Source organism: Rhinopithecus bieti, unplaced genomic scaffold (assembly GCF_001698545.2).
Source record: "Rhinopithecus bieti isolate Rb0 unplaced genomic scaffold, ASM169854v2 scaffold_1918, whole genome shotgun sequence".
Lineage (NCBI taxonomy): Eukaryota > Metazoa > Chordata > Mammalia > Primates > Cercopithecidae > Rhinopithecus > Rhinopithecus bieti.
The window spans coordinates 110,927-124,227 of record NW_016803680.1 but is presented as its reverse complement, the minus strand read 5'-3'; the positions used below and the strand labels follow the sequence as shown (position 1 = coordinate 124,227).

At 44.4% G+C, this 13,301-nt stretch overlaps 1 protein-coding gene across 1 annotated transcript in view; it reads right to left on the bottom strand.

Annotated features, from left to right (window-relative positions):
* TMC5 (transmembrane channel like 5) overlaps positions 1-13,301 on the bottom strand; it is a 91,289-nt gene that overhangs the window by 43,619 nt on the left and 34,369 nt on the right. Inside the window, exons 5-6 of the mRNA XM_017849597.1 lie at positions 12,768-12,857; positions 1,242-1,341 (exon numbers count right to left, since the gene is read on the bottom strand). Of these exons, the coding sequence (XP_017705086.1) occupies positions 1,242-1,341; positions 12,768-12,857 (190 nt within the window). The remainder of the gene's footprint in view (positions 1-1,241; positions 1,342-12,767; positions 12,858-13,301) is intronic.

Below are 13,301 nucleotides of genomic sequence, written 5' to 3'. Positions count from 1 at the left end.
GCCCCGCCCAATATGAGTCTTGCTCTGACACCCAGGCTGGAGGGCAGTGGTATGATCTTGGCTCACTGAAACCTCTGCCTCCCAGGTTCAAGTGATTCTCCTGTCTCAGCCTCCCCAGTAGCTGGGATTACAGGCACATACCACCACACCTGGCTAAGTTTTGTATTTTTAGTAGAGATGGGGTTTCACCGTGTTGGCCAGGCTGGTCTTGAACTCTGACCTCGTGATCTGCCCGTCTCAGCCTCCCAAAGTGCTGGGATTACAGGCGTGAGCCACCACGCTTAGCTGGTCTTTATTTTTTAAGTAAAGTTTTTATTTAGCATAGTTTGAGATTTACAGTAAACTTGGAAAGACAGTAGAGAAAATTTCCATATACCACTCACTAGTTTCCCCTGTTAACATTTTACATTTCCATGGTAGGTTTCTCAAAACTAACATACCAGTATTGGTACGTTACTATTACCTAAACTCCAGACTATTCAGATTTTACCAGTTTTTCCACCGATGTCCATTTTCTATTCCAGGATCTCGTCCAGGATACCACATTGCATTTACTTGTCACGTCTTTTTTAATTTTCATTTTTTGTAAAGATGGAGTCTCACTATGATGCCCAGGCTGGTCTCGAACTCCTGAGCTCCACTAATCCCACCACCTTGGCCTCCCAAAGTGCTGGGATTACAGGTGTGAGCCACCACATCTGGCCTGTCATGTCTCTTTAGAACTTTCTACTCCATGACAGTTTCTCAGACTTTCCTTGTTTTTGATGACTTTGACAGTTTCAAGGGGTACAGGCTGAGTGTTTTGTAGAATGTCCCTCAGTTGGGATTTGCCTAATGTTTTTTGCTGTTTAGACTGGGGTTGTGGGTTTTAGGAGAGAGTAGCACAGAGGAGACGTGTTTCCCCCATCACATGACTTATCTTTGGGGATGTTAACCTTAAGTCTTGGCCAAGGCAGTATTAGGCAGACTCTCCACTGGAAAGTTCCACCCCTCTCTTCCTCCCACGCCCTACTCTTTGGAAGCAGCTCACCAAGCAGAGTCCACACTCCAGCCCAAGAGCAGGAATTAAGCTGTAGCCCCTGGATAAAGTAGTGCCTACAGAGGGCATTTGAAATTTTTCTGTCAGGAAGATTTGTCTCTTCTATTGTGCTTATTTATTTCTTATCTTTTTGAGATGGGGCAAAAGTAGAAGATTGAGGTTCACTTGAAATCTGGGACAGAAGAAAAGCCTTTGGTCATACCTAAGGTTCCTTTTCTCTTCCATGGTCCTTGGCTGGTTCCTGATGGCTTTAATTCTGTCTCTGGATGTCATGGGTATAAGAGATGCAATTAACTTCTGTCCTATGAAAGAAATTAATGGAGTTTAATTTCTTTTTTCTTTAACAGAATCATAACACTAAAATGTGGTGCTGAAGGCAGAGCAAGTAACACAAGGAAAGAAGTATATGGACTTGGGGATCTCAAAGATCACAAAGGAAAACAACAAAAAGACACATATATGTGTTAAAAGCTCAAAGCCAGAGCAAATGAATAATGGCTGCACTCTCTTCCAATTCAGTGTTTTTCTCTTTCCTGCAACAAAAAACATTTAGCAAAGTCAACAAGGTCCTGCATATTTAGTCAGCCTACCTCTTCTCTCTCACTATTTTTTTTTTTTTTTTTTGAGACAGGGTCTTACTGTGTCACCCAGGCTAGAGTGCAGTGGCATAATCACAGCTCACTGCAACATTGATCTCCTGGGCTTAAGTGATCTTCCCACCTCAGCCTCCCAAAGTGTTGTGATTACCACCATGCACCACCATGTCTGGCTAATTTTTTTATTTTTTTGTAAAGCCGAGGTCTCACTACATTGCCCAGGCTGGTCTTGAACTCCTGGGCTCAAGCAATCCTCCCACCTCAACCTCCAGAGCAGCTGGGATTGCAGGCACACACCACAACAACGAGCTAATTTTTTAAATTTATTATTATTTGTAGAGATAGAGTCTTGCTATGTTGTCCAAGCTGGTCTCAAACTTCTGACCCCAATAGATTCTCCCACCTCAGCCTCCCAAACCGCTAGGATTACAGGTGTGAGTCACCACTCCTGGCTCTCTTGCTTTAATATCCCACATCACCTCCTTTTGCCCCTGACCCCAGGTTCAAGAGACTTTTCACATTCCTTGACTATTGCTGAATGCTCTCCCACCTTCCTAGAAGTACGCCCTCCTTTTCTCCTGCTAACTCACATTCACATTTGCAGTCAATCTGGCAGACACTATTGGTTGTCTACCCCAAATTCATTTCCTCCTTGTTAATGGAATCCCAATTGTGTTTAGGAATCTACCTGCCTCCCTCACATGGCCCTGAGCTTCCTTGAGGTGGAGCCTATCTCCAGGCCCAAAGAGCAAGTCTTAGTCTGAGTGAACCAATCCTCACGGTCCTGTCCCTTTGCAGGTGACTGATTTAAGCACAGGCACATGACACAGCGTTAGCCAATATCCTCTGAGAGGTGGTGTGCTGAGAAATTTCTTGGAGAAGATTTCTTCCTTCTCAAAAAAAAAAAAAAAAAAAAAAAGGCAAAACCAAGAAAAGACAGATGTCTCTTCCTCGATTATTATTGTGTCTGCATGTGATGTGAGAAGTGCTGTTGCCATCCTGTAACAAAGAAGCCAGCAGGCGGGGCAGCAACACTGGGCTGAGGGTGGCTGAGGGACGGAGGGAGCAGGCTGGCTCCTTGGTCACAGCACAGGGCTAGAACTGCCCACTGGCAAATACCATCTTCATTGTAATGACATAGTTGAGGTGTAAGGGGAATCCCCAAAAGAGGCCCACCAACTCTCTCTGCTGAAGATGAGGAATTTGTGCCTCTCCTGGGCAGGAAGGGTGAGTAGACTGAGAGGAAGAAAGATGGAAGAGGGAACTATACAGAGATCCAGGGAGCCAGCAGTGTGAGAGGTGATGCCCCAATCTTCTTCAGTAAAGGGGCTAAACCCACTAAATGCTTCGTGTAAGTAAAGGGATGTTTTTCTTCTCCCTGAAATCATCAAGAACTGCTAGACTTTACGCCTGGAATACCATGGGGCGGGGGGGGGAAACAGAAACAGCATCTCTGGGCCAAGCACGGTGGCTCATACCTGTAATCCCATCCCAGCACTTTGGGAGGCTGAGGCGGGCAGATCACCTGAGGTCAGGAGTTCAAGACCAGCCTGGCCAACATGGTGAAACCCTGTCTCTACTAAAAATACAAAAAAAAATTAGCCAGGCGTGGTGGCAGGTGCCTGTAATCCCAGCTACTTAGGAGGCTGAGGCAGGAGAACTGCTTGAACCCAAGAGGCAGAGAAGCTGCAGTGAGCTGAAATCATACCATTGCACTTCAGCCTGGGCAACAAGAGTGAAATTCCATCTCAAATAAATACATTAAATTAAATTAAATTAAATTAAATTATATTAAATTAAAAGGAACAGCCTCTCTGTTGGCCTCAGGAGCAGAGAGGCTGGAAGGTATCAGCTAAAATCTGGTTTCCTGGTGGTCTTGCCAACAAGAGGCATCCTATCTGTTGCCTGAAGCCAGGGTGAGGAGGAATCGACTCAAAGTGAGACAGCATGGTGGTTAAGGATACAGGCTTGAGGCTGGACATGGTGGCTCACGCCTGTAATCCATTTCAGCACTTTGGGAAGCCAAGGTGGGCAGATCGCCTGAGGCCAGGAGTTCGAGACAAGCTTGGCTAACATGGTAAAACCCCATTTCTACTAAAAATACAAAAATTAGGTGTGGTGGCATGCACATGTAATCCCAGCTACTCAGCAGGCTGAGGCATGATAATCACTTAACCCTGGGAAGCAGAGGTTGCAGTGAGCCGAGATCATGCCTCTACACTCTAGCCTGGGCGACAGCAAGACTTTGTCTCAAAAAAAAAAAAAAAAAAAAAAAAGAATGTAGTCTTGGGAATCAGATAGACCTGTATTTGGGCCCCAGATCTTCCAGGTCACTAAATTCATCTGAGCTATAGTTTTCTCATCAAGTACATGGAAATGCCTGCCTCAAAGGTGTGAAGTGCAGGGAGTACATAAAACTCAATTCGATGGATAACAAAAAGCAGGTGCTCTGCAGAGCACACGGCATATGAAATAAGCTTGATAAAAATAAGCTCTTGTTAGGGATGTCTTAAAGTGATCCCTTCCTTTGTCCTTGGCTTCCTTAGTTCAACCACAAAACCTTCCGCCCTTCCATATTACTCAATGTCCTTCTTTTAGAGACAGGATCTTACTCTGTCACCCAGGCTGGGTTGCAGTGGTGCCATCAGAGCTCGCTGCAGCCTCCAGCTCCTGGGCTCAAGAGATCCTCCCACCTCAGCATCCTGAGTAACAGGGACCACAGGTGTGCACTGTCATGCCTGGGTATTATTTTTAAAATTTTTTTGTAGCAATGAAGTCTCCCTTTGTTGCCCAGGCTAGTCTCGAACACCTGGGCTCAAGCAATCGTCTTACCTTGGCCTCCCAAAGCAGTAGGATTATAGGTGTGAGCCACCATGCCTGGCCCCACTCGATATCTAAAAAGTAAAATATGCTGTGGAAAATGAGGAAGTCTTTTTTCCTACTCCCCTACTCCTCTTCCCCAGCATTTCACTACCTTGAACAGTTTCACGTGAAGAGCCAGGAGTGTCTATGCCCATGCACTCTAGGCTGTGAAGGGTCTGAGACATCGATTCATTCAAAGATGTTGAAAACTGCAGCACCTGGTTGCCCTTCTGGTCATTCCTTTTGCTGACGGTCTGAGAATCTACCACATCGATGTCAGATGTTGATGAAACCATGTTGATGCTTGAGTCTAGCAGCACCTTTTCCTGAAAAATCTGATTTGAGGATGGGTGGCTTTGGACCCCAGAGGAAACATTCTCAACCTCTATGATGATTTCATTCACGTGGTCATCGGACAGCATCTCCTGCCTCCTGCAAACCTTCTTCCCCTTTGGGGTGGGCTTCCTGAGACTTCATACAGCAGTCAACGCTGGCACAGATTGGGACTCGCAGGGAAAAAGTAATGATGATCACAAAGGGATACACCATTCACATGTTTTTTTTAAATGCCAGGATGAGCTCACCAAATCCAGCCCTACACAAATCACAACATAACTCCCTGCATCTAACCCCAGAGTTTTTCTCAGGAGGAAGAGTGTTTTCCTGCAGAGAATTCTGTCTTGGTAGCTAGGCAAGAAATTGAAAACAGAATCTTTCATTTAAGACAATGGGATTCTAGAAACAGAAGGAAGATATTTTTCTAAATGACTCATAGTCAAAGGGCAGGATTTTCTTTTTAATTTAGTGCCTCTGGCCTAGAACTTATATATATACACACACACATATATTTGTGTGTGTGTGTATATGTGTGTGTGTGAATATATATGTATTTATATATAAGTATTTATATATGTATCTATACACTTATATATATATATATACACACTTATATAAATATGTATGTATATATACACTTATATATAAATATATGTATATATGAGTAAACTAAATATATACTAAGTATATATACACACATATATACACATACTTATATATACTTATATATATAAAATACTTACATATGTATAAACTTATATGTATATATTACTTACATATAAAATATATATAAAATACATATACATATATACTTATATACTTATATTTCAAGTAATATACCATACATACTATTAAGTATATATACATACAAGTTATATATATATACAAGTATCTTATATATAAGTTATCATGTCAAGTGCGTGGCTGCTGTGCCTATGTGTGTGTGTGTGTATATATATATATATTACTATACCACTATTATCTCTCATTTTTTTTTTTTTTGAGATGGAGCCTCACTCTGTCACCCAGGCTGGAGTACAGTGGGCACGATTTTGGCTCGACTCGCAACCTCTTACACCTCTCGGGTCCACCCATTCTCCTGCCTCAGCCTCCCCGAGTAGCTGGGACTACAGGCACCCACCACCACGTCCGGCCGGCTAATTTTTTGTATTTTTAAGTATAGATGGGGTTTCAACCGTGTTAAGCCAGTGATGGTCTCGATCTCTTGACCTCGTGATACCCGCCTGCCTTGGCCTCCTAAAGTGTGGGATTCAGGTTTGATGCCACCGCACACCGGCCTGAACTTATATTTGTTCAGCTTATTTTATATTTATTTTATTATTTTATATATTATTTTATATATATTTATAATATTATTTTATATATTTATATGCCTGTAATTTTATATGCCTGTAGAAATTCACATGGGTTTACAGTGATAAAAGTATTATCTCCTGATGCCTTAGGTAGTGAACTCTGCTATTTGTCTGGCTTTCAGTCTCTAGTCTCCTTTTTTCTCATACCAGCAAAAAAGCTCCATTTCCTATGCAGACATAGTGCTCAAAGTCTCCCAGTGTTCTTTGCGGCTAAGGGTGGGCCTGTGACCCAGTTTTAGCCAATGAGACTTGTGGCTCCCAGGAATGCTCTTTCAAAGGGGACAGTTTGCCTGGGTTCACAATTTGCCCTTCACCAGTCTTCCTCTAGACGTTTCTGAGAATGAACGTTCACCTGCTAAGGATGGTAGAGAAAAAGGCTTCTGAAGGGGCTTCAGTCCTTGAGGGCATGATGGGTGGAGCTGCTGTACAAACTTTGCACTTCCTCCCTCCATGCTTCTTGTCTTTTTACTTTTAAAATCTTGATGTATTTATTTATTTAGAGATGGAGTCTCGCTCTGTCGCCCAGGCTGGAGTGCAGTGGCATGATCTTGGCTCACTGCAGCCTTTGCCTCCTGGGTTCAAGCAATTCTCCTGCCTCAGCCTCCCGAGTAGCTGGGGTTACAGGTGCCTGCCATCACACCTGGCAAATTTTTGTATTTTTTGTAGAGACGAGGTTTCACCATGTTGGCCTAGCTGGTCTTGAACTCCTGACCTCAAGTGATTCGCCTGCCTCAGCCTCCCAAAGTGCTGAGATTACAGGCATGAACTACCGCTTGTAAAACAACAGTACACATTTTTAAACTTTTTTTTTCAGAGATGAGGTCTTGCTCTGTCACCCAGGCTGGAGTGCAGTGGTGTGATCATAACTCACTGCAGCCTTGACTTCCTGGGCTCAAGCAAATCTCCTGTTTCAGCCTCCTGAGTAGCTGGAACCACAGGGGCAACACCATGCCCAGCTTTTTTTTTTTTTTTTTTTTTTTTTTTTTTTTTTTTAAGCCACAGGGTCTTGCTTTGTTGTCCAGGCTGGTCTCGAATCCCTGGTTTCAAGCAATTCTCCCACCTTTGCTTCCCAAAGTGCTGGGATTACAGGTGTGAACCATCGCACCTAGCCCACACTTCTCGGTACATGAGAAAAATAAACCCCTTTATTGCTAAGCCACCTTTCTGTTTCAGTGCCAGGCACAGAAACACGATTCCTATCTAATAGACCTAATTTCAAATCACCTAGGCCCAGTTGTTTACTTAACAATTGGAGAAATTGAGGTGCAGAGTGCTGAACAGACACTGCTCCTCCTCATCACACTTTCATTAAACGTCAGAATTGAACTAGAACCCATGTACTCCTCCCAACAGTGATAATTAACAGTAATGATACCTGCCATTACTGCAGGCCAAGTACTTTTAATAGAGCACAACATTTACACTATGAAGTAAGTATTAAAATCAACTCCATTTTATAGCTAAGAAAACTGATGCTCCATGAAATAATTTGTGTGTCACAAAACTAGCAAGCAGTAGAGCTGGGGTCAAATCCAGATAGGTCTGAACCCAAAGCAGAACTCTTAATCATTTCACTCTGGCCCCTTCCTGTACCAAGAGGCTGGTATATCGTTCATTCATTCTTGCCAGGTACAGTAGTTTATGCCTCTAATCACAGCACTTTGGGAGGCCGTGGTGGGCAGATCACTTGAGGCCAGCAGTTCAAGACCAGCCTGGCCAACATGGTGAAACTCTGTCTATTGAAAATACAAAAATTAGCCGGGCGTGGTAGCAGGTGCCTGTAATCCCAACTGCTCGGGAGGCTGAGGCTGGAGAATCACTTGAACTCAGGAGGTGGAGGTTGCAGTGAGCTGAGGTCACTCCACTATACTCCAGCCTGGGGACAAAGTGAAACTCCATCTCAAAAACAACAACAGAAAACATGCTGGTGTATCATTCATTCATTTTTGCCAACTGAGGTGGTGGCTCACACCTGTATTCCCAGCTACTTGGGAGGCTGAGGAGGGAGGATTGCTTGAGCCCAGGAGTTTGAGAACAGTCTGGGCAACATAGTGAGATTCCATCTCAAAAAATGAATGAATGAATATTTGAATTAATGAATGAATATTTAAGCATGCACACTATGTGGTGGATGCTTCCTAGGGGCATAGCATAATTAATTCATCAAAGCTACACTTTATCAGGCTCTCTTTTGTTTTTCTTTCTTTTTTTTTTTTAGGCAAGTTCTCACTCTGTCCCCCAGGCTGGAGTGCAGTAGGGTGATCTTGGCTCATCGTAGTGTCTGCCTCCTGGGCCCAAGGGATCTTCCCACGTCAGCCTCCAGAGTAGCTGGCAGTGCAGGTGCATGCCACCAGGCCTGGCTAATTTTTCTTTTCTTTTTTTTTTTTTTGAGTCAGAGTCTCATTCTGTTGCCCAGACTGGAGTGCAGTGGCGTGATCTCAGCTCACGACAACCTCCGCCTCCCGGGTTCAAGTGATTCTCCAGCCTGAGCCTCCTGAGTAGTTGGGATTACAGGCATGCACCACCATGCCCAGCTAACTTTTGTATTTTTAGCAGAGACAGAGTTTCACCATGTTGGCCAGGTTCAAACTCCTGAACGCAAGTGATCCACCCGCCTAGGCCTCCCAAAGTGCTGGGATTACAGGCATGAGCTACCATACTTGGCCAAATTTTCTATTTTTCATAGACATGGGGTTTCACCATGTTGCTCAGGCTGGTCTTAAACCTCTGAACTCAAGTGATCCACCTGCTTCAGCCTCCAAAAGTCCTGGGATTACAGGTGTGAGCCACTGCGCCCAGCCTGGGCTATGATTTAATTGTATGTGGTTTGTGAATCAGATTCAACTCAAAGCAAAATGATGAAGACAGCCAGGTTCATCTTTTGGTCCTCTATTTCTTTACTACTCTCTGCCTTTTGGGGACTCCTCTTCTACCAGGGTTCCTGTGATATTATGATATATATATTTTATTTTTTTCCCACCGATGGTTTCTGGCTCATAACTCCCACAGCCCTTATTATAATGTTAGAAATTTAAGCCTCAAAAAACAGAATTTCTCTCTCTGACCTCCTGCCTCTTTTCACTTGCTCTTTTTTCTCCTCAAGGCAGGACTCCAGTCTTCCCTCACCTTTCTGTCTTGGAGTTGGCCATAAATGAATTCTCCCTCATTTCAGAAGGGGTCCTGCCCCAAACCCTGGAGGAAGGAACGTGGCACAGAAAGCCCAAGAAGCATCTGAACAGATAGGCCTTGCTGGGATTCCCCAACCTGTCTATTAGTACGAGATCATATACCTTTTGACCTTTTTGAGAAAAAGTCTTGATCTGTCACCCAGGATGGAGTGCCATGGCAAGATCTTGGCTCACTGCAATCTCTGCCTCCTGAATTCAAGCGATTCCCCTGCCTCAGTCTCCCAAGTAGCTGGGACTACAGGTACGTGCCACCATGCCCAGCTAATTTTTGTATTTTTAGTATAGACAGGGTTTCACCATATTGGCCAGGTTGGTCTGGAACTCCTGACCTTAGGTGATCTGCCTGCGTCAGCCATTCAAAGTGTTGGGATTGCAGGTGTGAGCCACCATGCCCGGCCATCCAATCACATTTCTACATGGTTGTCAATCATGTCTATGTAATGAAGCCTCCCCATAAAAGGCCCAAGAGGACTGGGTTCAGGGAGCTTTCTGATAGCTGAACACGGGGAGGTTCCTGGAGGGTGGCTCACCCAGGGAGCGCAGGGAAGCTCTGTGCCCCTTCCCCTATACCTCACCCTAGGCATCTCTTCATCTGTGTCCCTTGTAATATTCTTTATAATAAGCCAGTAAACATAAGTTTCCCGGATTACTGTGAGCTGCTCCAGCAAATTAACCAAACCCAAGGAGGAGGTTGTAGGAACCCCAACTCGAAGCTGGTTGGTCAGAAGTTCTGGGGCTGGGCGCCGTGGCTCACACTTGTAATCCCAGCACTTCAGGAAGCTGAGGTGGGTGGATCAGTTGAGGTCAGGAGTTTGAGACCAGCCTAGCCAACATGCCGAAACCCCGTTTCTACTAAAAATACAAAAATGAGCTGGGCGTAGTGGCGCACGCCTGTAATGCCAGCTACTCAGGAGCCTGAGGCACAAGAATCACTTGAACCTGGGAGGTGGAGATGAGGTATCTCCAGGTAGATAGTGTCAGAATTGAATTGGAGGACACCCAGCAATGTCTGCTGTAAAACTGATCACTTTCTTGGTGTGTGGGGAGAAACCCCCACCCATTTGTTCACAGAAGCCTTCTGTGTTGATGGTTGTTGAATGAGAGAACAGAAAAAACACTTTGAGTGTGTTTTTTTCTATACAGTCTCCAAACCTTATGCTGGCTGGACAGAGTAGTCATGAAGTTTAAAGGTATTTCTTTTTTTTTTTCTTTTTTTTTTTTGAAACGGAGTCTCGCTCAGTCGCCCAAGCTGGAGTGCAGTGGCGCGATCTCGGCTGACTGCAACTTCCGCCTCCAGGGTTCAAGTGATAGTCCTGCCTCAGCCTCTTGAGTAGCTGGGATTACAGGCGCCCACCACCATGCTCAGCTAATTTTTTGTATTTTTAGTAGAGACGGGGTTTCACTGTGTTAGCCAGGATGGTCTCGATCTCCTGACCTCGTGATCCACCCACTTCGGCCTCCCAAAGTGCTGGGATTACAGGCGTGAGCCACCACGCCCGGCCATTTAAAGGTATGTCTTCTCCCTGGTAATTAAAGCCATTCTCTGCCCCAGTGGGGACCAAATAGAGAGTGTGATCATTTATATCCCAATGGTTTTCCCTTCCAAGTAGCAATATCTAACCCTCCGTGAAAAGGCATACATCTCTTGAAGGATGAGGCTAACGGTTATCTTACAGGCAATGGGGTTGAAAGGTAACAGTTCTAAGTGGCTTCTCTCCACATGCATCATTATATAGAGGACCTCATTAATTTATTCCTTGTTGCTCATAGATTTGCCTTGTGGCTCCAGCATTCCCTTGTCTCTCTCCTCTGTTGCTTCCTTTTTTGTTTTTGTTTGTTTTTGAGACAGGGTCTCGCTCTGTCACCTAGGCTAGACTGCAATGGCGTGATCACAGCTCACTGCAGCCTCAACCTCCCAGGCTCAAGCAAGCCTCCTGCCTCAGTCTTCCAAAATGTTGGGATTACAGGGATAACCCCCGTGCCTGGCTTGTTGCTTCCTTTTTATTTTTCAGTCTCTGCCTCTGATTCAACCTTCATCAGCGCACACAGTGATCCTTAGAGAGCTTCCTAACTGATTGCAGCACCTTCTATCTTTCACCAGTCTGATTGCTTCCACATTCCATCATCATAATAATTATACGAATATTCAGAAAAATTTTGATCAATGCATCTTGTCCCCACCAACACAGACATTAGCCCCAGGATAGACAGGTGACTCAGTCTTGTCCCCTATGGTAAAAATGATTGGTCCAAGTGTGGGCATGTGCTCCAGTTAGACTGGCCAGAGTCCCTCCCCCGCATTAGAGATGGACCCAGGGAGGAAGCAAGAGTTCCTAACGAGGTGGCTAAGCAGAGGGCTCACATGGGCCTGCTATTGGCCATGTTCTTTGGCCTGTGGACAAATTCTAACTCTGATGGAGATGAATGAGGTCTAACTTAAAGAGGAGCTGAGGACCAGGAGCTGAGGATCCAGGACACACCTATACATATAGAACTGAAAAGCAAGTTTTACATAGATGAGAAATGAATGGGAAACCAGAGTCCAGGTGACACTGAGTTCCCTGACGTCAGACTGAGGTCCTGATTTCTGTACTCACTCAACAAGTTAATCTAACAAATATCCCTAAAATACCTACTATGTGCCAGGCACTGTACTAGGTGCTGGAAGGTATTAATATTTCTACTGTCAAGTATTTAAGTTTCCCCCATATGCTTCTACCACATGAGCCAATGAATTCTCCTTGGGCTAATGCCTGTTTGAATTGGGTTTCTGTCACTTGCAACCAGAAGATTCCTAATGAAGACACCCTGATCCCCAGAAGACAACAAACTATACATCTAAAATAAAACTTTATAATTATATATTAAGCTGGTTCTGCATTAGTAACCACACCAGAGGCCAAGAGAAAATGGCAATGGCTGGATTGTCTTGGACATGTTCCTTCTCCAGGGTTGACTTTTTGGTCACTGTCCTTTAAGTCTTACTGTATTAGTCTGTTTTCACACTGCTATAAAAATACTGCCTGAGACTGGGTAATTTATAGACAAAAGAGGTTTAATTGTCTTACAGTTCCTCATGACTGGGGCTGCATGACTGGGGCGTTTCTCAGGAAACTTACAAACATGGTGGAAGGCAAAGGGGAAACAAGGCACGTCTTACGTGGGGGCAGGAGAGAGAATGGGTGCAGGCAAAGCTGTCACTTTTAAACCATCAGATCTCAAGGGAACTCCCTCACTATCATGAGAACAGTATGGGGGAAACCATCCCCATGATCCAATCACCTCCGACCAGGTCTCTCCTCTGACACATGGGGATTACAATTTGAAATGAGACTTGGGTGGAGACACAGAGCCAAACCATATCACTTACCTTGGGGTGACTTGTGCCAATCATTTTCAGACAATGGTGGGTTTCCATAAGCATGGACAGGACCACTTTCAGCTACATAAGCAGGGTTCACTGGAGGGGAGAGGAAGGAGACATTGCCGATTAGTCTCACCACACTAGACATTCCTGGCATGCAATAGTTATGATGTGCTAATAATGGTTCATAACGGCTAATGAGACTGAGACCTTATCTTTGAGGTTCTAACAGACTACCGATTAAGAACTTGGGTGGAAAACAGGACAAAACTTCAGTCTAGATCAATGGTTTTTCATTTGACTAAGCCATAGTTAAAAATAATTGTTGGCAAGGCGAGATAGCTCACGCCTGTAATCCCAGTGCTTTGGGAAGCCAAGGTGGGAGGATTACTTGAGCCCAAAAGTTCAAGACCATCCTGGGCAACATAATGAGACCCTGTCTCTAAAAAAAAAATATATATATATATAAAATATATGTTAAAAAGTCATCTAGTACTACCAGATGTTTTTGTTTCTTTTTTGTTTTGTTTTGTTTTGTTT